We start from the raw sequence: 25,307 nt of genomic DNA, 5'->3' as shown, positions 1-25,307 counted from the left end.
AATTTCTATAAAATGCCATATCAATTATAGTTGCAACTCTAAAAAAAGTTTGCATTTAAAGAAAGAAGAAAAATATAACATAAAAGTGATTAAGATCATGGAATTTTGGATGATTTCAAAATTTTAATTAAATTTGCACTTAATGGCTTTCCAATAAAATGGAAATTTTATTCTGTGGTTGATTTATGACTTAATTTCATGTAGAATTTTGAGAACTGAACTGAAGACTAGTTAAAATTTCTTTAGGTACATTTCACTAAAGTATAAAATTTCTATTTTTCCTTTTTTCTTATATGTAGACTTGTATAAAGGTCACTTTTTAATGAATGTATGTGACAAAGAGGAGAAGCTAATTCAGTTTTCCCAAATTAGAGCTAACTCCAATGCTTATTTGTATTAATTGCCTAATCTGGATTAGGAATGGGTAGATAATGGTCGAAAAATATGAGATGAATATTATTATTATTATTATTATTATTATTATTTTTTGAGATGGAGTCTTGCTCTGTCACCCAGGCTGGAGTGCAGTGGCCGGATCTCAGCTCACTGCAAGCTCCGCCTCCCCGGTTTACGCCATTCTCCTGCCTCAGCCTCCCGAGTAGCTGGGACTATAGGCGCCTGCCACCTCGCCCGGCTAAGTTTTTGTATTTTTAGTAGAGACGGGGTTTCACTGTGTTAGCCAGGATGGTCTCGATCTCCTGACCTCGTGATCCGCCCGCCTCGGCCTCCCAAAGTGCTGGGATTACAGGCTTGAGCCACCGCGCCCGGCCTATTATTATTATTATTATTATTATTATTTTTATTTTTATTTATTTATTTTTTTTTGAGACAAAGTCTCTCTCTGTCCCCCAGGCTGGAGTGAAGTGACGCGATCTCGGCTCACTGCAAGCTCCGCCTCCCGGGTTCATGCCATTCTCCTGCCTCAGCCTCCCGAGTAGCTGGGACAACAGGCGCCCACCACTACGCCCAGCTAATTTTTTGTATTTTTTGGTAGAGGCGGGGTTTGACTGTGTTAGTCAGGATGGTCTTGATCTCCTGACCTCGTGATCTGCCCGCCTCGGCCTCCCAAAATGATTACAGGCGTGAGGCACCACGCCTGGTGGAGATGAATATTATAATTCAGATCTGTAGTTTGCATTTATGCTTTTCCTTGGATCTTCCTCCTTTTCTGTAATTTTAAATAATTTAAATAATTTTTATAAAAATGCTACTTGGCTGGGCGCGATGGCTCACGCCTGTAATCCCAGCACTTTGGGAGGCCAAGGCGGGAGGATCACTTGAGGTCTGGAGTTCGAGACCAGCCTGGCCAATGTGGTGAAACCCCGTCTCTACTAAAAATACAAAAACTAGCTGGGCGTGGTGGCGTGTGCCTGTAATCCCAGATACTTGGTAGGCTGAGTCAGGAGAACTGCTTGAACCCAGGAGGCAGAAGTTGCAGTGAGCTGAGATCGAGCCATTGCAATAAGTCTAGCCTGGGCAATAAGTCTCAAAAAAAAAAAAAAAGATACTTAATTTTTTGTTTAAGTAACATGAAAGTACAAAGAAGAAAATTGAAACTTACCAGATTCTCTGTCAACTGTCAATGATATTAACAAACATGATAATGTTCACCAACTGCCATTGGATACAAAAAGAATGTCTTTGGTCATCTGTATAATTTTTTTTCCCCTAAGATAAAAGCAGAGTATTTGGTTTTTTTTGTTTGTTTTTTTGCTTGTTTGTTTTTTTTCCCAAGACAACATCTTACTTTGTCACCCAGGCTAGAGTGCAGTGACTCAGTCATGACTTACTGCAGCCTTGACCTCCTGGGCTAAAGTGATCCTCCCACCTGAGCCTCTAGGGTAGCTGTAACTGTAGGAGCATACCACTACGCCCAGCTAATTTTGAAATTTTTTTGTAGAGATGGCAGTCCCACTATGTTGCCCAGGCTGGTTTCGAACTCCTGGGTTGAAGTGACCCTCCTACCTTGGCCTCCCAAAGTGTTGGGATTACAGGCATGAGCTACCACCCCTGGCCTGAATATCAGTATTTAGCATAAGGTAGACTTTTGAACATTTTATAATCTAGCAGTGATTATCTTGTAGTGTTTTAGTAATCATGCTGTTTACTATTTCTGCTGTTAGGGGATAGGAGTCACCTATTTCTGATGACAGTCTCAAAGCAGAGAAGTGTACTTGTGCATGTACACAACAGCTGACATGGATGGGGAGGTGGAAGAGTAAACTAATGCCTTGCCTGGTACCATTTGAATTTATGGTAATGACATACTTCAAATGGTTCTTATGAATAGCAGATTGATTGCAAGCCATCTCTTCTTGACATACCAGGCAAATGTTTCGACCCCATCCACATCCAGCTTTCAGAGGTGCCTCAGGATTCTAAGTCTTTTGGAGTTTTTTTTCAGATAGCTTCTTATTGATGCCGCTTTTGCAGGCAGTAGATAGGAGAAAACAAAATCCTAATCACTGTTCTATCCATCGCCTATCTTCCAGAATATTCTTGATATCTCCTGTCTGATGTTATCTTTCTCTACCCATGTGGATTTAGATCTTCCTTTCCTGTTTTCAGTATTTCAGAAGCAGGAAATGCTGTTTTACATTATAATGACTGGGCAACTTGATATTGTTTTCTAGTCGTTCCCACTCAGTTTTCTCTGTTACAATACATATGAAAGAAACTACGATTGATGGAGAAGAGCTTGTTAAAATTGGAAAGTTGAACTTGGTAAGCATCCACCTTAATACTACTGTTTCACTCTTAAACACCTTATAGAGCAGCTTGAAATTTTGCCCTTGAGACAGTTTTTGTGGTCACTGGGTGATTAGCTTTGTAGTGGGAGAACAAATTTATTAATTACAGAAAAATTATTTTGCTGGCTATTTAATACATTATGTATACTATAAGAATGAAAGTCTTTGAATCCAAATCCAATAGACTCACTTTTTATTTTTATTTTTGAAATTAAAGGTTGATCTTGCAGGAAGTGAAAACATTGGCCGTTCTGGAGCTGTTGATAAGAGAGCTCGGGAAGCTGGAAATATAAATCAATCCCTGTTGACTTTGGGAAGGGTTATTACCGCCCTTGTAGAAAGAACACCTCATGTTCCTTATCGAGAATCTAAACTAACTAGAATCCTCCAGGATTCTCTTGGAGGGCGTACAAGAACATCTATAATTGCAACAATTTCTCCTGCATCTCTCAATCTTGAGGTAAGCCCTTTGAAAGCAAGCTGCGAGTGTAGTAGCTGTAATTCTTATTTAGCTATTATATATTTTAAAAGTTTATTTACTAGGCTGGACATAGTGACTCATACCTGTAAACCCAGCACTTTGGAAGTCCGAGGTGGGTGGATCACTTGAGCTTAGGAGTTCGAGACCAGCCTGGGCAACCTGCCGAAACCCTGTCTCTACCAAAAATACAAAAAATTAGGTGGGTTTGGTGGTGCACACCTGTGGTCCCACCTACTTATGGGGCTGAGGTGGGAGAATCGCTTAAGCCTGGGAGGCAGAAGTTGCACTGAACTGAGATCATGCCACTACACTCCAGCCTGGGTGGCAGAGGGAGACCCCATCTCAAAAAAAAAAAAAAAAAAATATATATATATATATATATATATATATATGGTGGAATAAAAAAAGTTCATTTAGTAGCTTCATTCTTTTTTTTTTTTTTGAGATGAATCCCGCTCTTATCCCCCAGGCTGGAGTGCGATGACGAGATCTCAGCTCACTGCAACCTCCACCGGGTTCAAACGATTTTCCTGCCTCAGCCTCCCAAGTAGCTGGGATTACAGGCGCCTGCCACCACACCCAGCTAATTTTTGTATTTTTAGTAGAGATGTGGTTTCACCTTGTTGACCAGGCTGGTCTCAAACTCCTGACCTCAGGTGAACCGCCCGCCTTTGTCTCCCAAAGTTCTGGGATTACAGGCGTATGCCACCGCGCCCTCTTCATTCTATGCTATAATGTAAAACAATCTGGACATTGCATATGAACATATACAGGAGGACACTCCTGAAGAAGTTATCTTTTTCCTTCCTTGCAGAGTTTTTAACCTTAAAAAGCCAGTTTCTCAATGGCTTTTTCCACACAGTCTTCAAAGAAAATTGCTGTGGTCATTAGCAGTGGGTGGTATATGGAGATTTAATTGAGGACTTAGGAGCAGGTAAAGTGAATGCTCGCTAGTGTGGTAAGGCTGCTTAGAGAACACTGAAGATGGCGTTGGATGTGTGAGAACAGAGAGAAAAACCAAGAGAAATAACAAAGATGGTAAAATGTAGTCTTATTTTATTGCTATCATCTGCCTTAAGTGGAAATTTTATTTATTTGTTTATTTATTTATTTATTTTTAGAAGTAGAGTCTCATGCTGTTGCCAAGGTTGCAGTACAGTAGCATGATCATGGCTCACTGCAACTTAAATTCCTGGACTCAAGTGATTCCCCCAACCACAGCCTCCTGAGTAGCTAGTACTACAAGTGTGAGCCACCAGGCCTGGCTAAGTTTTGTTTTGTTTTGTTTTGTTTTAAATAGAGACGGAGGTCTCACTATGTTTCCTAGGCTGATCTTGAACTCCTGGGCTCAAGGGATCCTCCTACCTCAGCCTCCTGAAGTGCTGCGATTTAGGCATGGGCCACCTCGCTTGACCTAAATGGATTTTAAAAAGCTTTTTTAGGCCGGGCACGGTGGCTTACACCTGTAATCCCAGCACTTTGGGAGGCTGAGGTGAGTGGATCATCTTAGCTCAGGAGTTCAAGACCAGCCTGAGCAACATGGTGAAACCCCGTCTCTACTAAAAAACACAAAAAATTAGCTGGGCGTGGTGGTGCACGCCTGTAATCCCAACTACTCAGGAGGCTGAGGCAGGAGAGTTGCTTGAACCCAGGAAGTAGGGGTTGCAGTGAGCTGAGATTGAGCCACTGCACTCAAGCCTGGGTGACAGAGCGAGACTTTGTCTCAAAAAAACAAAAAAGCTTCTTTAAGGTCTCCAACTTCCCCTTCATTAAAAAAAAATCTTTATTGAGATTTAATTCACATATCATAAAATTCACCGATTTAAAGTATATTAATTTAATAATTTTAGTATATTAACAGAGCTGTCCAACCGTCACCGAAATCTAAGTTTTGAACATTATCGTAACCCCAGAAAGAAGGCCTGTACCCATTGAAATTACTTTTCCATTTGCCCCACTCCCAGCTCTAGGATACTACTGCTTTTTGCATCTATGGATTTGCCTGTTCTGGATATTTCATATAAATGGAATTATGTAATATGTAGTTTTTTTGTGACTGGCTTCTTTCACTTAGCATAATGTTTTCAAGGTTCATCTGTGTTGTAGCAGCAATACTTTATTCCTTTTAATGGGTGAATAATATTCTATAGTATGGAGTGCAATGGTATGGTCTTGGCTCACTGCAACCTTTGCCTCCCGGGTTCAAGTGATTCTCCTGCCTCACCCTCCCGAGTAGCTGGGATTACAGGCGCCTGCCACCACGCCTGGCTAATTTTTGTATTTTTACCAGAGACAGGGTTTCACCATGTTGGCCAGGCTGGTCTCGAACTCTTGACCTCATGATCCACCTGCCTTGGCCTTCCAAAGTGCTGGGATTACAGACGTGAGCCACTGTGCCCGGCTGATATAGGACATTTTGTTTATTCATCAGTTGGTAGATTCATTGAGCTTTGTGTTTTTTTGTTTTTGTTTTTTTGTTTATTTGAGACAAACAAACCTGTTGCCTAGGCTGGAGTGCAATGGCACAGTCACTGCAATCTCAACCTCCTGGGCTTAAGTGATCCTCCCACCTCAGACTCCCAAGTAGGTGGGACTATAGGCACATGCTACCATGCCCAACTAATATTTATCTATTTATTGTAGAAACAGGGTCTCCCTATGTTGCCAAGGCTTGTCTCGAACTCCTGGACTCAAGTGACCCTCATGCCTTGGCCTCCAAAGTGCTGGGATTACAAATGTGAGCCATCATTGAGTTTAAGAATAGTCTAAAGGAAATTATCCTAAGGGTCAAGACTATGAAAATTGAAGAGAAGGGAAAAAAGGATTGAACAGCTTCCTTTTTAAAGGTTGGGCATAGTGGTCTTAATGACTAGATTTTAAAATTAGATACAACTATAAAATATTACTTTAAGTTATTATATAACATATTTTAGATAACAGAACTACATTATTCTCACAATATCTTCACTAATTGATCTTTCCTTTCTATGACAGGAAACGCTGAGTACATTGGAATATGCTCATAGAGCAAAGAACATATTGAATAAGCCTGAAGTGAATCAGAAACTCACCAAAAAAGCTCTTATTAAGGTAACTGAATTTTGGAGCATAATGTAATCTTGCTTGACAAATGTGAAAATAAGAAACTTAAGTGGGAGATAATTGTTAAACAACATTTGTAAATTGCCCATGGAAGGCTTTTTATATAGTGATTTAAACTAAATATCTTACGTGTTAACATATTTTTTTCTAATGCTAATATGTTGACTTTACCAACTTTATCAACTGAGTTGGTACTCTTAACAAAATTTTCATTTATTTACATTTACAAAATTTATTTATTTGCATTTTTGAGGTATAATTTACATGCCATAACACCCACCCCCTAATGTAAGCATACAATTCAATGATTTATAGTGCATTTACAGAGTTGTGGAATATAACCACGATCTAGTTTTAGAAAATTTGTATCACTATCCAGTTTCCCTTTGCTCCTTACAATCATGTGGCCACTGAACTGCTTTCTGTCTATAGATTTGCCTTTTCTGGAAATTTCCTATAAATGGAATCATGTAGTATTTGGTCTTTTGCATCAAGTTTCTTTTGCCTAGCATAACATTTGGGGTTCCATTTATAACATGTATCAGTAGTTTATTTCTTTTTATTGCTGAATAGTATTCAATTATATGCTGATAATATGACATTTGGATCATTTCCAATAATGCCATTGTGAACATTTCTCTACATGTCTTTTGTGTTGATGTGTTTTCTTTTCTCTTGGGTAGATATCTAGGGATTTAATTTCTGGGTTGCATAGTAAGTTTATGCTTAAGAAACTTTTCCAAGTAGCTCTACCACTTTGTATTTCCTACAGCAGTTTATGAGGTCTGCAATTTCTCCACCTCCTTTTCAACACTTGTTTTGTTTTTGTTTTCTTTTTTTTTTTTTTGAGATGAAGTCTCGCTCTTTCACCCAGGCTGGAGTGCAGTGGCACGATCTTGACTCACTGCAACCTCTGTCTCCCATTTTCAAGCGATTCTTCGACCTCAGTCTCCCGAGTAACTGGGACTACAGGTGTGCACCACCACGCCCAGCTCATTTTTGTACTTTTAGTAGAGATGGGGTTTCAACATGTTGGCCAGGCTGGTCTTGAACTCCTGACCTTGTGATCCGCCTGCCTCAGCCTCCCAAAGTGCTGGGATCACAGGCGTGAGCCAATACACCTGGCTCTAGTATGGTTTTAATTAGCATTTCCCTAATGATGTTGAACGTCTTTTCTTGTGCTTATTATCTATTTGTTTATCTTTTTTGGTGAAATGTCTATTCAAATGCTTTCCCCAATTTTAATTGGTTTGTCTTCTTATTAAGTTGTAAGAAGTTCATGTAGTCTAGATGCAAGCCCTTAATGAGATATGATTTGCAAATATTTCCTCCCAGTCTGGCTTTACTTTTTCCTTTCCTTGGTGGTTTTTTTTTTTAAATAAAGTTTTTATTATTGAGATAATTATAGATTCACATGCAGTTATAAGAAATAATACAGAGAAAACAGGCCAGGCACAATGGCTCATGCCTGTAATCCCAGCACTTTGGGAGACCGAGGTAGGCGGATTGCTTTAGATCAGGAGTTCAGGACTAGCCTGGCCAACATAGTGAAACCCTTATCTCACTAAAAATACAAAAATTAGCTGGGCGTAGCGGCGCGTGCCTGTAATCCCAGTTACTCAGGAGGCTAAGACAGGAGATTTACTTGAACCCAGGAGACAGAGGTTGCAGTGAGCTGAGATCGTGCCACTGCACTCCAGCATGGGAGACAAAGGGTGAGGCTCTGTCTCAAAAAAAAAGTAATAATACAGAGAAATCCTTTGTACATTTTCTTGAACTATAGAATATTACCACGAGGATATGATATTAATAACAATCCACGGATCTTTCCCAGTTTTCCTTATGTGTGTGTGTATGTGTATTCAAGTCTAGACAGTATTGTCACATGTATAGGTTCGTGTATTCACTACCACAATCAAGATACTGAACAGTTCCATCACCACAAGGACCCCTCATATTGCCCTTTTGTTACCACTTTTCTTCCCACCATCTCCCTCCTTTTCTGGTACCCAATAATCTGTCCTCTATCATTTTTTTTTTTTTTTTTTTTTTGAGACGGAGTCTCGCTCTGTCGCCCAGGCTGGAGTGCAGTGGCCGGATCTCGGCTCACTACAAGCTCCGCCTCCCGGGTTCACGCCATTCTCCTGCCTCAGCCTCCGGAGTAGCTGGGACTACAGGCGCCCGCCACCACGCCCGGCTAGTTTTTTGTATCTTTTAGTAGAGACGGGGTTTCATCGTGTTAGCCAGGATGGTCTCGATCTCCTGACCTCGTGATCCGCCCGTCTCGGCCTCCCAAAGTGCTGGGATTACAGGCTTGAGCCACCGCGCCCGGCCCTCTATCATTTCAAGACTGTTATTGATTGGAATCATATATTATGTAAAGGTCTGAGATTGCTTTATTTATTTATTTATTTATTTATTTTGAGATGGAGTCTTACTCTGTTGCCCAGGCTGGAGTGCACCCAATAATCTGTCCTCTATCATTTCAAGACTGTTATTGATTAGAATCATATATTATGTAAAGGTCTGAGATTGCCTTATTTATTTATTTATTTATTTTGAGACGGAGTCTCATTCTGTTGCCCAGGCTGGAGTGCAGTGGTGCGATCTCAGCTCACTGCAACCTCTGCCTCCCAGGTTCAAACGATTCTCCTGCCTCACTCTCCCAAGTAGCTGGGATTACAGGTGTTTGCCACCATGTCCGGATAATTTTCTGCATTTTTAGTAGAGACAGGGTTTCACCATGTTCACCAGGCTGGTCTCAAACTCTTGACCTTGTGATCCACCCACCTTGGCCTCCCAAAGTGCTGGGGTTATAGGCATGAGCCACTGCACCCAGCAGATCTTTTTTTTTAGTAATAAGTAGTAGTCCATGGTGAGTGTGTACCATACAGTTTTTGTAACTATTCACTTATTGAATGACATATGAGCTGATTGCAGTTTTTTTGCTATTACAAACAAAACTGCTATTGACATTCATTTATAGGTATTTATGTAAACATACATTTTTATTTCTCTTGGATAATTGCCCAAGAGTGCAATTGCTGGGTTGTATAATAATTGAATGTTTATTATTTTAGGGAACTGCCTGTTTTTCAAATTGTAATGAAAAACAATTTGAAATTAATGTATGAGTGATCTAGTTTCTTCATATCCTCACCAGCATTTAGTGTTGTAACTTTTTTATTTTAGTCATTCTGATAGGTGTGGTAGGTAATAGATATCTCATTGTGGTTTTTAACTTGAATTTTTCTAAAGGCTAATGATGTTGAGCATCTTTTTAACATGCTTATTTGATGTTTATATATTTATGTATATATAGCATATACATACATTGCATATTGATATGTATATAACATACACATGTATAGGTAACATATATATGTATATATATATTTCCTCTTATAATTTATTTGTGGAAATATCTGTATGTTTGTCCTGTAGAGTTTTACCGTAGTATCTTTCGACGTGTTCCTCTGTTCTTTGTATTTTCTGTAAATTAGAAGCTGAATCTTGAGGCTTAATTAAATTCAAGTTTTGTCTTATTTATTTTTGGCAAAACTAATTCATAAGCAGTAGTGTCTTCTTCCATTTAGAAGTATATAATCTCTGGTTCTCTTTTTTTTTTTTTTTTGAGACGGAGTCTCGCTCTGTTGCCCAGGCTGGAGTGCAGTGGCACCATCTCGGCTCACTGCAAGCTCTGCCTCCCAGGTTCACGCCATTCTCCTGCCTCAGCCTCCCTAGTAGCTGGGACTACAGGCACCCGCCACCATGCCCGGCTAAATTTTTGTATTTTAGTAGAGATGGGGTTTCACCGTGTTAGCCAGGATGGTCTCGATCTCCTGACCTTGTGATCCGCCCGCCTCGGCCTCCCAAAGTGCTGGGATTACAGGCGTGAGCCACCGCGCCCGGCCAGTTCTTTGTCTTTTTTATGGGCAATGACAATATTCAGGGACTTGGTCAGTAGTTTTCTAAGGTTGCAATATGGTAATATTTGTTTTTTTTTTTGTTTTTTGTTTTTTGTTTTTTGTTTTTTTTTTGAGACTGAGTCTGGCTCTGTCACCCAGGCTGGAGTGCGGTGGCCGGATCTCAGCTCACTGCAAGCTCCGCCTCCCGGATTCACGCCATTCTCCTGCCTCAGCCTCCCGAGTAGCTGGGACCACAGGCGCCCGCCACTTCGCCCGGCTAGTTTTTTGTATTTTTTAGTAGAGACGGGGTTTCACCGTGTTAGCCAGGATGGTCTCGATCTCCTGACCTCGTGATCCGCCCGTCTCGGCCTCCCAAAGTGCTGGGATTACAGGCTTGAGCCACCGCGCCCGGCCTATATGGTAATATTTGAATTCAATTATTCTTTCTTAATTGATTGCTGAACCTCAGGTTGAATATCCCTTATCTGAAATGCATGGGACCAGAAGTGTTTTGGATTTCAGATATTTTGGATTTTGGAATATTTGCGTATACATAATAAGGTTTATTGGGGATGGGACCCAAGTCTAAATATGAAATTCATTTTTGTTTCATATAACCATATATACGTAGCCTGCAAGTAATTTTATGCAATATTTTGAATAATTTTGTGTATGAGACAGTGTTTTAACTGTGACCTGTCACATGAGATCAGGTGCAAAATTTTCAATTTCTGGTGTCATGTCGGTGCTCAAAAAGTTTGGGACTTTTGGACCCAAACTTTTGAGTTTCAGGTTTTCAGATTAGGGATGTTCAACCTGTGCTTCTATTAAGAGGTTCTTTCTCTCATCTACTTAGAGGTATAGTTCTTATAGGAAAGGCAGGACACATGCTTGATAATTTCCTTTATTTGCCAATTTTGAGAATAATGAGTTAGTTTCCTAGGTTTCTTAGTGTCATTATAATCTCATATATTTAAATTGTTTGTGTTAACTGACTGTAGTTTTTCTCCTCACTGATGCTCAGATTGGCTCATCTTTGGCCAGGGGTATGTTAGTCTGTTTTCATGCTGCTGATAAAGACATACCCAAGATCGGGCAATTTACAAAAGAAAGAGGTTTATTGGACTTATAGTTCCACATGGCCGGGGAGGCCTCATAATCATAGTGGAAGGCAAGGAGGAGCAAGTCACATCTTACGTGGGTGGCAGCAGGCAAAGAGAGGGCGCTTGTGTGGAGAAACTCCCATTTTTAAAACCATCAGGGCTGGGTGCAGTGGCTCAAGCCTGTAATCCCAGCACTTTGGGAGGCCAAGACAGGCGGATCACAAGGTCAGGAGTTCGAGACCAGCCTGGCCAATATGGTCAAACCCCGTCTCTACTAAAAATACAAAAATTAGCCGGGAGTGGTGGTGGACGCCTGTAGTCCCAGCTACTTGGGAGGCTGAGCAGGAGAATCGCTTGAACCCAGGAGGCGGAGGTTGTAGTGAGCCGAGATCGGGCCACCGCACTCCAGCCTGGGAGACAGAGCAAGACTCTGTCTCAAAAAAAAAAAAAAATAAATAAATAAATAAAACCATCAGATCTTGTGAGACCCATTCACTGTCATGAGAATGGCATGGGAAAGATCTGCCCCTACAATTCAATCATCTCCCACCGGGTCCCTCCCACAACAAGTGGGAATTATGGGAGCTACAAGATGAAATTTGGGTGGGGAGACAGAGCCAAACTATATTAAGGGGTTATCTCTTCAGGTGGCTTCTTGAGTCCTTTTGATTAGCCTAGTAGTCTTTGTTTAGCTTCTTTCATTGCCTTATTTGACAAGATGTTCTGTGTTCATCTTGAGTATTTCCTACCTCAGTCCTGGAATCAGATGCTTTTCTAAGGAATCCTGGTTCATTTTAGTTTGAAATACTGCTACCAACCTGGGTACTGGAGGTTGTGGTTTTTCTTGGGAAGTCCATATTTTTAGAATGAGTGCATTTAAAAAGGAGCTTTGAAAGACTTTATTTCTATACAAATTAATATTGATTAACAAGTATGGTTATAACTTTTTATCATGCTTCTTTATGTTTTAAAAGACATAAAAAGGCTAACTTTACTTTTTATTTGATGCATATCCTTCCCAAACTGAATGAAAAAAGTACTAAACTGACACCTTCGACATTCCTCTTGTGTAGGAGTATACGGAGGAGATAGAGCGTTTAAAACGAGATCTTGCTGCAGCTCGTGAGAAAAATGGAGTGTACATTTCTGAAGAAAATTTTAGGTAAGCCCTTGGCTATGGAGTTAATTTCCAAGAATAAGCATTTCTGATAACAGGCTATTTGAAGTAAAACTTACGTAGCAGTAAATAAAATCTTTATATCAAGTGCCGATAAATACTTCATTTTGTGTGTGTGTGTGTGTGTTTTCTTTTGAGACAGGGTGAGTGTGCACTCTCACCCAGACTGGAGTGCAGTGGCACAATCTTGGCTTGCTATGTCCTCAATCTCCTGGGCTCAAGTGATCCCCCTGCCTCAGCCTCCCAAGTAGCTGGGGTTACAGGCATGAGCCACCACACTCAGCTAATTTTTGCAATTTTTTGTAGAGACAAGGTGTCGCCACGCTGCCTAGGCTTCTATTTTGTTTTGACGTTAACAAGTAGCTATCAAACACTTTATAAAATCTTTACTTTTAGTTTTTAAATCATTAATTCATATGAAGTTTCAAGAAGAGTACAAGAGAGGTTTCATTTATTCTTCACCCAGTCTTCCTCAGTGGTTATCTCTTATATAATTATAGTACAAGGCTGGGCGTGGTGGCTCATGCCTGTGAATTCTAGCACTTTGGGAGGCCAAGGCAGGCGGATCACCTGAGGTTGGGAGTTTGAGATCAGTCTGACCAACATGGAGAAACCCAATCTCTACTAAAAACATAAAATTAGCCGGGTGTGGTGGTACATGCCTGTAATCACAGCTGCTCCAGAGGCTGAGGCAGGAGAATTGCTTGAACCTGGGAGGCAGAGGTTGTGGTGAGCCGAGATAGCGCCATTGCACTCCAGCCTGGGCAACGAGAGCAAAATTCTGTCTCAAAAAAAAAAAAAGATAAATAAAAAATAGACTGGGCGCCATAGCTCATGCCTGTAATCCCAGCACTTTGGGAGGCTGAGGCGGGTGGATCACCTGAGGTCAGGAGTTCGAGACCAGCCTGGCCAACATGGTGAAACCCTGTCTCTACTAAAAATACAAAAGTTAGCCGGGCGTGGTGGCAGGCCTGTAATCCCAGCTACTTGGGAGGCTGAGGCAGGAGAATCGCTTGAACCTGGGAGGCAGAGGTTGCAGTGAGCTGAGATAGCACCATTGCACTCCAGCCTGGGGAAGAAGAGTGAGACTTCATCTCAAAAAAAAAAAAAAAAAGAAAGAAAACAATAAAATAAATAACAATTATAGTACAATATCAAAGCTGGGAAATTGACCTTGATACAATATGTATATTAGTTTGTTCTTATACTACTATAAAGAACCACGGAGACTGGGTAATTTGTAAAGAAAAGAGGTTTAATTGGCTCACAGTTCAACAGACTCTACAGGAGGCATGCCTGGGGAGGCCTCAGGAAACTGACAATCCTGGTAGAAGGGCTAAGGGGAAGCAAGCACATCTTCACATGGCAGCAGGAGAGAGAAAGTGAAGAGGAGAGCGCTGCACACTTCTGAACAACCAGATCTTGTGAGAACTCATTTGCTATCATGAGAATAGCAAGGGGGAAGTCCATCTTTATCATTCAGTTATCTCCCACCAGGCCTCTCCTCCAACATGGGATTATAATTCAACATGAGATTTTGGTGGGGACAGAGAGCCAGACCATATCAACATGTGTATATACTTCTGTGCCATTTTGTCACTTGTATAGATTTGTGTAACCACCACTGCAATCAAGATACAGACTATCCTATCATCACAAGGAACTCTCTTGCTAATTCACTATAGTTGCACTCAGTCCATCTTTTTCATGATTCCTAACCCCTGGCAACCACTAATCTATTCACTTTTTAAAGCCCTGGAGTAGTTGTTCAAAGGAAAGCTTTTATTGAGGCCCATTATATAAAACAACAATAATAACAGAGAAAACAAGGGGAAGAAGGCAAGAGGGATGCTAAGGACTATAACTTGAAAATTCTTGATTGTTGGCCGGGCGCGGTGGCTCAAGCCTGTAATCCCAGCACTTTGGGAGGCCGAGACGGGCGGATCACAAGGTCAGGAGATCGAGACCATCCTGGCTAACCCGGTGAAACCCCGTCTCTACTAAAAAATACAAAAAAAACTAGCCGGGCGAGGTGGTGGGCGCCTGTAGTCCCAGCTATGTGGGAGGCTGAGGCAGGAGAATGGCGTGAACCCGGGAGGCGGAGCTTGCAGTGAGCTGAGATCCGGCCACTGCACTCCAGCCTGGGCGACAGAGCGAGACTCCGTCTCAAAAAAAAAAAAAAAAAAAAAAATTATTGATTGTGTTTATCCTTGAAGATAGTAGGAAGCAAGACTTTCTCACAGAGCATTTTTTAAAAGTTAATAGTGATAAAAGATATTAGACCTAATTAATAATAACCAGAAGCATTTTAGTATAATCTTTTACTGAACTTTTTTATAGATGTTAACACGCTAATAGTATATAAATCATTTAATAAACTTACTTTTTTCTGTGTTATTTCCAGCTGTCATAATGTACTCCATGAATGTGTAAGATGCCCTAGAATCAGAACAATGTAAGATTGTGGGTTAGATAACAGTTTACCACCACTAAAGGAGGTGTTCTTTTTTTGATGCTTTAGAAGTAAAAAGTAATTGGTGAGGCACTCAGTCCTGGCCTGTAATCTTTAGAAATGATATCGATTACTGGCTTTCATCTTTCTGATTTTATTTTTGAACTTAAGAAGTAACTTTAGTTTTCGTTTGTTTAATCCCATGATTTAAAATGTGGTGTTTGCTCTTTTTTTTAACTTTTATTTTAGTTTCATGGATACATGTGCAGGTTTGTTCTATAGATAGATTGCATGTAACAGGAGTTGGTGTATATATTATTTTGTCACCCAGATAATAATCATAGAACCTGATGGATAGCTTTTCAATCCTTACTTTCCTCTTACCCTCCACCCTCAAAGAGGCCTAGGAGACTATTGTTCCCTTCTTCGTGTCCATGTGTACTCAGGGTTTAGCTCCTACTTATAAGTGAAAACATTCAGTGTTTGGTTTTCTGTTCCTGTGTCAGTTTGTTTAGGACAATGGCATCCAGCATCCAGCTCCATCCATGTTGCTGCAAAGGACATGATCTCGTTCTTTTTTTCTTTTGAGACAGTCTTGCTCTGTCACCCAGGCTGGAGTGCAGTGGTGTGATCTTGGCTCACTGCAACCTCTGCCTCCTAGGTTCAAGCGATTCTCCTACCCCAGCCACCTGAGTTGCTGGGATTACAGGCGCCTGCCACCATGCCTAGTGAATTTTTTTTTTTTTTTTTTTAAGTAGAGACGGGGTTTCACCATGCACAATGTTGGCCAGGCTGGTTTTGAATTCCTGGCCTCAAGTGATCAACTCACCTCAGTCTCCTGAAGTGCTGGGATTACAGGCATGAGCCACTGCACCTGGCCGTCTTGCCTTTTTTATGCCTGTGTAGTATTCCATGGTGTATATGTACCACATTTTCTTTATCCAGTCTACTGTGGATGGATAACTAGGTTGATTCCATGTCTTTGCTGTTATGAATAGTGCTATGATGAACATATGTGTGCATGTGTCTTTATGGTAGAACAATTTATATTCCTTTGGATATATACCTAGTAATGGGATTGCTGGCTCGAATAGTATTTCTTTGTGTGTGTGTTTTATTTATTTATTTTTTTTGAGATGGAGTCTTGCTCTTTTGCCCAGAGTGGCACAATCTTGGCTCACTGCAAACTCTGCCCCCCAGGTTCAAGCAATTCTCCTGCCTCAGCCTCCTAAGTAGCTGGGATTACAGGTGCCTGCCATCATGCCCGGCTAATTTTTGTATTTTTAGTAGAGATGTGGTTTCACCATGTTGGCCAGGCTGGTCTCAAACTCCTGACTTCAGGTGATCCACCCACCTCAGCCTTCTAAAGTGCTGGGATTACAGGCCACCATGCCCTGTGATAGTTTCTTTTGTTATGCAGAAGCTCTTTAGTTTAATTACCTCCCATTTGTTAATTTCTGATTTGTTGCAATTGCTGTCAGCATCTTCATCATGAAATCTTTGTCAGGGCCTATACCACCGTTTTTTTTTGAGATGAAGTCTTGCTCTCTTGTCCAGGCTGGAGTGCAGTGGCATGATCTTGGCTCACTGCATCCTCTGCCTCCCACATTCAAGCAATTCTCCTGCCTCAGCCTCCTAAGTAGCTGGGATTACAGGCGCCTGCCACTACGCGTGGCTAATTTTTGTATTTTTAGTAGAGATGGGGTTTCACCATGTTAGCCAGGCTGGTCTTGAACTACTGATCTCAAGTGATCTGCCCACCTCTGCTTCCCAAACTGCTGGGATTACAGGTGTTAGCCACCGTGCCCAGCCGGGCCTATATGATTTTATACCTAGAAAACCCCATAGTCTCTGTCCATAAGCTCCTAGATCTGATAAACAATTTAAGCAGAGTTTCTGGATACACAATTGTTGTACAAAAATCAGTAGCATTCCTATATACTAATAATGTCCAAGCTGAGTGCCAAACAGGAATGCAATCCCATTCACAATAGCCACAAAAACAGTAAAATACCTAGGAATACAACTAACCAGAGAGGTGAAAGATCTTTACGGTAAGAATTGTAAAACACTGCTGAAAGAAATCAGAGTTGACACAAACAAATGGTAAAACATTCCATGCTCATGGATAAGAAGAATCAATATTGTTAAAATGGCCATACCACCAAAAGCAATTTACAGACTGAATGCTGTTCCTCTCAAACTACCAATGACATTCTTCACAGAATTGGAAGAAACTATTATAAAATTCACATGGAAGTGTAAAAGAGCCCAAATAGCCAAAACAATCCTAGGCAAAAAGAACAAAGCTGGAGGCATCGCATTACCTGACTACTACAGTGCTGCAGTAACCACAACATCATGGTACTGGTACAAAAACAGACACATAGACCAGTGAAACCGAATAGAGAGCCCAGAAATAAAGCCACACACCTACAGCCATCTGATCTTCGACAGAACATGCAATGGGGATAAAACTGCTTGTTCAATAAATGGTGCTGGGATAACTGGCTAGCCATATGCAGAAGACTGAAACTGAACCCCTTCCTTAATGCCCGTATACAGAAATCAACTCAAGATGGATTAAAAACTTAAATGTAAAACCTAAAACTAAAAACCCTTGTAAAAATCCTAAGTGTTTGTTCTCTAACAGACATGAGGCATAATCTGAGATAGTTTTGTCTGAGAAAACTTTTGGAATTAGTACAGTGTCAGTCAGAGAAGAGTCACAAAAACTACAGCCAACATTTAAAACAGGATAATGCTTTATTTAAGCCAAGCTTAATAGACATTTTAAAACCATATCAAAATCATGTCATCCATACAATAACAATATTGTCTTACCCTTTGGCATTCACTATAAGAAAAGCATTTCAAATAATCCCATTTTGCATAAAAGATCCATTTCTATTTTATTTTATTTTTTATTTTTGAGACGGAGTCTCGCTCTGTCACCCAGGCTGGAGTGCAGTGGCGCGATCTTGGCTCACTGCAAGCTCCGCCTCCCGGTTCATGCCATTCTCTCGCCTCAGCCTCCTGAGTAGCTGGGACTACAGGCGCCTGCCACCATGCCCTGCTAATTTTGTTTTTGTATTTTTAGTAGAGATGGGGTTTCACCGTGTTAGCCAGGATGGTCTTGATTTGCTGACCTCATGATCCTCCCGCCTCGGCCTCCCAAAGTGCTGGGATTACAGGTGTGAGCCACCGCGCCCGGCCGTAGAAGATCCATTTCTAATAAAAAGCTAATATATTTAATTAAAAGACTATTAGAATTAACTCTTCTCTTACAGCTCTTTTCTAGCTTTTCCTTTAGTCAACAATATCTTTAGCTAATATGTTAAGGGAATTTGTATTCACGGAAGAATCTTTGTCATTTAAGCATAATGTGAAATATAAAATTGTTGGTTGCTATCAAAGAATTAGATGAGCAAATACAGGCATTCACTTCTGAAACTTACTAATACTCAAGAAATCAGAGACCCATTAAAGTGGGTTTGGAAGACCTGTGAGCTTTGTGCTTGAGAAAAGCATTGTTCTATTTTACTTTTTATGACTTCTTTTGACTTTGACTTCATCTTCTAATATTTTTGTTGAATTTCATTTTTGCTGTCAAATTTTTAGTTTCTAAAAACTCTTTTCTGCCATCTTTGTCCCTCCTTTTGAAAACTATAACATCCTCTTATTTTACAGATCTGTTCCTTATCTCAGGAACATTATTAATGTTATTAATGTTTTCTTTTCTGTTTTTCTTTCCTTTGGGATTTTTTTTTTCCCTGTTGTGATATCTGTCATTTGTACTTATTTTCTTCAAATGTCTAATGACTTGGCTGGCAATTAAGATGGATTAGAAGCTTTGTACATGGGTGAGGATTATGGATCTGTGAGTTCACTGCAGATGAAAAAGTGGTGATCTCAGTCTTAAGTCTGGGCTTCCATCAGATACCATTCTTTGTTGGATTTTTTTTCTTTTGGACAAGGCCTCAGTCTTTCCTGAGAAGACTTACCCAGTTTGCTTGGAGATTTTTCTAGCTGCTGACATTTTTTGATTAGAATGGGTATAGGAGGCTGAGGATCCCATCATTTTAGTATGCAGATTTACACCTAAATGCTCATTTCTAGTCCCTAAACCTTCTGCAATCCATGGTGTCTAGTGAAAGTGAATCTGGAAATTCTGCTGCAATTCCTGAGGACTAGTGGCTCTCAGCGGAAGTGGTGTTTGGGGAGTGGTGGTGGTGGGTGATTTTGTCCCCCAGAGGACATTTGGCAGGGTCCAGAGACATTTTTTATTGTCATGACTTGGATGGTACTGAACATCCTAAAATGTACAGGACATCCCCACAATGAAGAATTATTTGATCCACTAGTGCTGAGGCTGAGAAACTCTGCTCTAGAGAGTAATCCTTTGTTCTCATGAGGGTTATGTGGTGGTGTGAGGGTGGTGTTTGTGCTGGTGTGTGTGCATGTTGCTGCAGCAGGGGGTATGATTGCTCTGTATACATACTTTAAGTCTCAGTTTTTAACCCCTAATCTTACCCCTTCCTTCTGAGATACCTGATGCCTTCAAGTCCCACATTTTTCGTTTTCTTTTCTTACTTTTTTTTTTTTTTTTTTTTTTTGAGACGGAGTCTCACTGTTGCCCAGGCTGGAGTACAGTGGCACGATCTCGGCTCACTGTAAGCTCCGCCTCCTGGGTTCACGCCATTCTCCTGCCTCAGCCTTCCTAGTAGCTTGGACTACAGCGCCCACCACCACGCCTGGCTAATTTTTTGTATTTTTAGTAGTGACGGGGTTTCACCGTGTTAGCCAGGATGGTCTTGATCTCCTGACCTCGTGATCCGCCCGCCTCGACCATCTAAAGTGCTGGGATTACAGGCATAAGCCACTGTGCCCGGCCTAGTCCCACATTTTTCCAACATTCTGTGGGGCATATTTATATTCTGTATCCCTGATTATAGACACTTAGGTTGTATTCCCTTTTCTCTCTACTTTGAGTTACAGTCAGTCCTCTGTTAGCTTTCTAGCTTCTCAAATTGGGTACACACATACTTTTCCCCTCATAGGTAGGGATTCTTAGTTTCAGAATTTAGGGCAAGGGAAAAATATTTCATTTATAAAACAAAGACAAGGAATATAATTTGTTCTTTGTAATTTGTATTTATTGCTTATTGACACTTAGGTATCAAGTGACACTTGGGTATCAGGTGATACTTGGGTGTCAAGTCATGGTGATAAATGTTGGAAATGAGTTTGTGTAGCTGTCACAATTGTGTTGGAATACATTTTGTAGGAGTTAGAAAAAATATTAACTGTTAAACTCATATTAAACTTTATTTTAGAGTCATGAGTGGAAAATTAACTGTTCAAGAAGAGCAGATTGTAGAATTGATTGAAAAAATTGGTGCTGTTGAGGAGGAGCTGAATAGGGTAAGCATTTAAAATGATATTTACTGTTATGTGAAAAGCAAATATTGAAAGAAAATTTTAGAAGGTGAAAGACCTAATATTTTTTCCTTCAATATATGTATATATATTTTTTTTAGATGGAGTCTCGCTCTGTCACCCAGGCTGGAGTGCAGTGGTGTGATCTCGGCTCACTGTAACCTCTGCTGCCTGGGGTCAAGCGATTCTTCTGCCTCAGCCTCCCAAGTAGCTGAGATTACAGGCGTGTGCCACCATGCCTGGCTAATTTTTTTGTATTTTTAGTAGAGACAGGGTTTCACCATGCTGGCCAGGCTGGTCTTGAACTCCTGACCTCATGATCCACCCATCTCGGCCTCCCAAAATGCTCGGATTACAGGCATGAGCTACCGCACCCAGCTCCTTCTTTAAGATTTTATTTAAAAAAAAAAAAAAGATTTTATTTTGCTGACCCTTATACTGAAAGTAAGTTATATCATGATTTTTTACTATCATCAATCACATAAAAAAAGCTGACAGCTTATATTAATGAAACATTACAAAAAATTAACTGAATTGTTTGATTTTGTTATTAAAACTACAAAATAGTGAATGCTGAAGCATTTTTGTTAACATGTTTATCAGATGAAGGAACACAGATATTGGGAGAGACTGGATATTAAAGAAAAGTAATATAACTAGGGTAGGCAAGAGGCCTGACCTTTCAGGCCACTCTCATATTAATACCTTTATTTATTAATAATAATAATTATTATTATTTTTGAGACAGAGTCTCACTGTGTCACCCAGGCTGGAGTGTGGCGTGATCTCGGCTCACTGCAAGCTCCGCCTCCCGGGTTCACGCCATTCTCCTGCCACAGCCTCCTGACTAGCTGGGACTACAGGCACCCGCCACTGCGCCCGGCTAATTTTTTGTATTTTTAGTAGAGACAGGGTTTCACCGTGTTAGCCACGATGGTCTCTATCTCCTGACCTCGTGATCCACCCGCCTCGGCCTTCCAAAGTGCTGGGATTACAGGCGTGAGCCACCATGCCTGGCCATTTTAAATTATTTTTTAGAGACAGGGTCTTGCTCTGATGCCCAGGCTACAGTGCAGTGGCGTAATCATATCTTACTGCAGCCTCAAACTTCTGGTCTCAAGCAACTCTCCTGCCTCAGCCTCCTGAGTAGCTGGACTTCAGGCATGCACCACCATACCTGGCTAATTATTTTATTTTTTTGTAGAAGTCTTGCTATGTTGCCTAGGCTGGTCTCAAACTCTGGGGCTCAAGTGATCCTCCTGCCTTGGCCTCCCAAAGTGCTGGAATTACAGGCATGAATCACCTTGCCGGGCCACATTAACACTGTTTTATTCAAATTCAATGGCAATGTTGAAGGAACCTGAAGAATTAATAGTACTACCCCAAACCTATTATTTAATCTCAAAGAGTTGAGTAAGATTGCAGAAAGAAACCGGATGACATATTTGTGTTAATCTACTGGGTAACTTGTTACAGCTTTTGCATGGAAATAATTTGTTTCATTTTTCTAATCTTATGAACTAGCCAGATATCCTACCAACCAGATCAGCATTTTTTAAATTCTACGTTATATTTAGGTTACAGAGTTGTTTATGGATAATAAAAATGAACTTGACCAGTGTAAATCTGACCTGCAAAATAAAACACAAGAACTTGAAACCACTCAGAAACATTTGCAAGAAACTAAATTACAACTTGTTAAAGAAGAATATATCACATCAGCTTTGGAAAGTACTGAGGAGAAACTTCATGATGCTGCCAGCAAGGTTTGTCCCTTGTATTGATTTATACTCATATTAAATAGAGAATGGGTAGAAATAATGTCTGTGCTTAAGCATTAATTATGATATTCTGTTTATTCACCCAAAATGGTATTTCTGTCCATTTAAAACACATTATTTTACTATTTCATCCATATTTTTCTTAGTGGAGATGTTGACTTATGAAAAAACTACTCCTGCTCCTGGAGTTTGGAAAATAGAACATAACTTAGCCAGGCGTGGTGGCTCACGCCTGTAATCCCAGGACTTTGGGAGGCCGAGGCGGGCAGATGACCTGAGGTCAGGTGTTCGAGACCAGCCTGACCAACATGGAGAAACCCGTCTCTACTAAAAATACAAAATTAGCTGGGCGTGATCGCGCCATTGCACTCCAGCCTGGGCAACAAGAACAAAACTCTGTCTCAAAAAAAAAAAAAAGAAAATAGAACATAACTTTATAATATATTTTGTAGACATTTAGAATGTGATGTTGAGATGCTTTTTCTTTGTGGGGATGATTGAACCTAATTAGTCATTAAGAATTGAGTATGTTCTGGCCGGGCACAATGTCTCACGCCTATAATCCCAGCACTTTGGGAGGCTGAGGTGGGTGGATTGCTTGAGGTTAGGAGTTCGAGACCAGCCTGACCAACATGGTAAAACCCCATCTCTACTAAAAAAAATACAAAAATTAGCCAGGCATGTTGGCACATGCCTATAATCCCATCTACTCAGGAGGCTGAGGCAAGAGAATCGCTTGAACCCAGGAGGCAGAGGTTGCAGTGAGCCGAGATCATGCCACTGCACTCCAGCCTGGGTAACAGAGCAAGACTCTGTCTCAAAAAGAAAAAAAAAAGAATTTAGTATGTTCTAATGATGAAAGATGTTGAAGGTATTTAATTTTTTATTAGTTGTACTTTTTTTTTTGAGACAGACTCTTGCTTTGTCGCCCAGGCTGGAGTGCAGTGACATCATCTCAGCTCACTGTAACATTTGCCTCCCGGGTTCAAGCAATTCTCCTGCCTCAGCCTCCCAAGTAGCTGGGATTACAAGTGCCTGCCACCACACCCAGCTAATTTTGAATTTTATTAGAGACAGGGTTTCACCATGTTGGCCAGGCTGGTCTCAAACTCCTGACCTCAGGTGATCTGCCTGCCTAGGCCTCCCAAAATGTTGGGATTACAGGTGTGAGCCACCACCCCCGGCCATTAGGTGTACTTTTGAGGAAATAGTAGAACATAGAAGGGAAAAAATTTCTGAGGAGGCATGATTATTGCAATAACTGACAAAATCAGTTTTCCTTGCTTGCGTAGATGGCTACAGGAAGGGAAATAAAAATTACTGGGCATCTGGATAAATTAGCATAAGTTAAAGCATTTCTTCTGATACAATGTCTAAAATTTACTAGTTTTTTTTTTTTTTTTTTTTTTTGAGACAGAGTCTCTCTGTCTGTCGCCCGGCCTGGAGTGACAGTGGCACAATCTTGGCTCACTGCAACCTCCACCTCCCAGGTTCAAGCAATTCTTCTGCCTCAGCCTCCTGAGTAGCTGGAACTGCAAGTGTGTACCACCACACCTGGCTAATTTTTGTATTTTTAGTAGAGACGGGATTTCACCATGTTGGTCAGGCTGGAAAATTTACTAGTTCTTATCAAGATAAATCCTTATGTAGATACTTTCATTAGATTCCTTTCGTCATATCCATTTTGTCTAACACTTATTTTTTAAAATACAGCTGCTTAACACAGTTGAAGAAACTACAAAAGATGTATCTGATCTCCATTCCAAACTGGATCGTAAGAAGGCAGTTGACCAACACAATGCAGAAGCTCAGGATATTTTTGGCAAAAACCTGAATAGTCTGTTTAATAATATGGAGGCATTAATTAAGGATGGCAGCTCAAAACAAAAGGCCATGCTAGAAGTACATAAGACCTTATTTGGTAAGTTCAGGCTGTTCTGTTCTAGTCTTGATGTGTTAAGTGTGATGTTGATTTCAAAACTGATAATTTAATTTTGTGAAACATAGACGACAGTGTCACCAATACTCTCTACCATGCACAAACTATTTGTTCAGGCTGCAGATTAATGCTTTACTGTCTCTGAATTAAAACAAATCTTTTTCCCTCCCCACCCTCCCTTCTGTTTTCTATAAATTGTTACATTTATTAAGTAACTAAGTATATAAACGTTAGAAGTAGAAGTCCTCTTTTTCCCTGACTCTGGCCCCTGTCCCTGGGTCATTCACCATAGGTGTTATTGTTAAATTTCTTGGGCCTTTTTCTAGAAATTTTCTGTGCATAAACATTCTGCAACTTTTTATTGGGGGGGGGCATGTATATCTTGATGGTTTGCTGTATTGTCAGAATATGTTTGTGTCTCATTGTTTTTAACTATTCTATTATCTCCCTTTAGAAAAAAGTATGTTTATTTAGTGTGAAATACTATCTTCATTATGGAAAATTTGGACATCTAGAAATATAAAAATTTAAAACATCATCTAGACTCTAGTCTCATTAAGCCAAGCACAATCAATACATTTTGGTATTGATTTCCAGTTTTTCTTTTCTTCTGTAAACTTACCATAATTCTGTATATTATTTTTAGTTAGAGATTAATTATAGAATATTCTAATTCTTTGTGCACTATGAATTATAGTTATGGGTCTGATACACTTACAAATATGTTAAGGGCTTACAGAGCACTATAGAAAATATGTAATGTATATTTAAATATTTCCTTGCTTATGTAGAGAGCCAGTTCTTTTAAGCTCGTTATTACAAATTCTACAAGGGTATACTTTTGCCAACTTCTCTGAAATGGTTTGAACTGTATTTAATATATATATATGTGTATATCAAATATATTTATGTCAAAGTTTACATCTTTCTGTTTTTTTCTGTTTGTTCTAGGTAATCTGCTGTCTTCCAGTGTCTCTGCGTTAGATACCATTACTACAGTAGCACTTGGATCTCTCACATCTATTCCAGAAAATGTGTCTACTCGTGTTTCTCAGATTTTTAATATGATACTAAAAGAACAATCATTAGCAGCAGAAAGTAAAACTGTACTACAGGAACGGATTGTTAGTATATCTTTTAAAATATTTTTGAAGGATTACATTTGATAAGTATTT

At 40.2% G+C, this 25,307-nt stretch overlaps 1 protein-coding gene across 1 annotated transcript in view; it reads left to right on the top strand.

Moving 5' to 3' along the window:
- The window catches only part of KIF11 (kinesin family member 11), a 66,771-nt gene that overhangs the window by 17,378 nt on the left and 24,086 nt on the right, over positions 1-25,307 (top strand). The window contains exons 7-14 of the mRNA XM_003904000.5: positions 2,634-2,724; positions 2,968-3,210; positions 6,226-6,321; positions 12,418-12,506; positions 20,310-20,397; positions 21,990-22,178; positions 23,907-24,114; positions 25,084-25,256. Coding sequence (XP_003904049.3) covers positions 2,634-2,724; positions 2,968-3,210; positions 6,226-6,321; positions 12,418-12,506; positions 20,310-20,397; positions 21,990-22,178; positions 23,907-24,114; positions 25,084-25,256 — 1,177 coding nt within the window. The remainder of the gene's footprint in view (positions 1-2,633; positions 2,725-2,967; positions 3,211-6,225; positions 6,322-12,417; positions 12,507-20,309; positions 20,398-21,989; positions 22,179-23,906; positions 24,115-25,083; positions 25,257-25,307) is intronic.

The sequence above is a fragment of the Papio anubis genome, chromosome 11 (genome assembly GCF_008728515.1).
Source record: "Papio anubis isolate 15944 chromosome 11, Panubis1.0, whole genome shotgun sequence".
In the NCBI taxonomy this organism is placed as follows: Eukaryota; Metazoa; Chordata; class Mammalia; order Primates; family Cercopithecidae; genus Papio; species Papio anubis.
The sequence above is the reverse complement of the archived record's forward strand: the minus strand, read 5'-3'. Positions and strand labels throughout refer to the sequence as shown.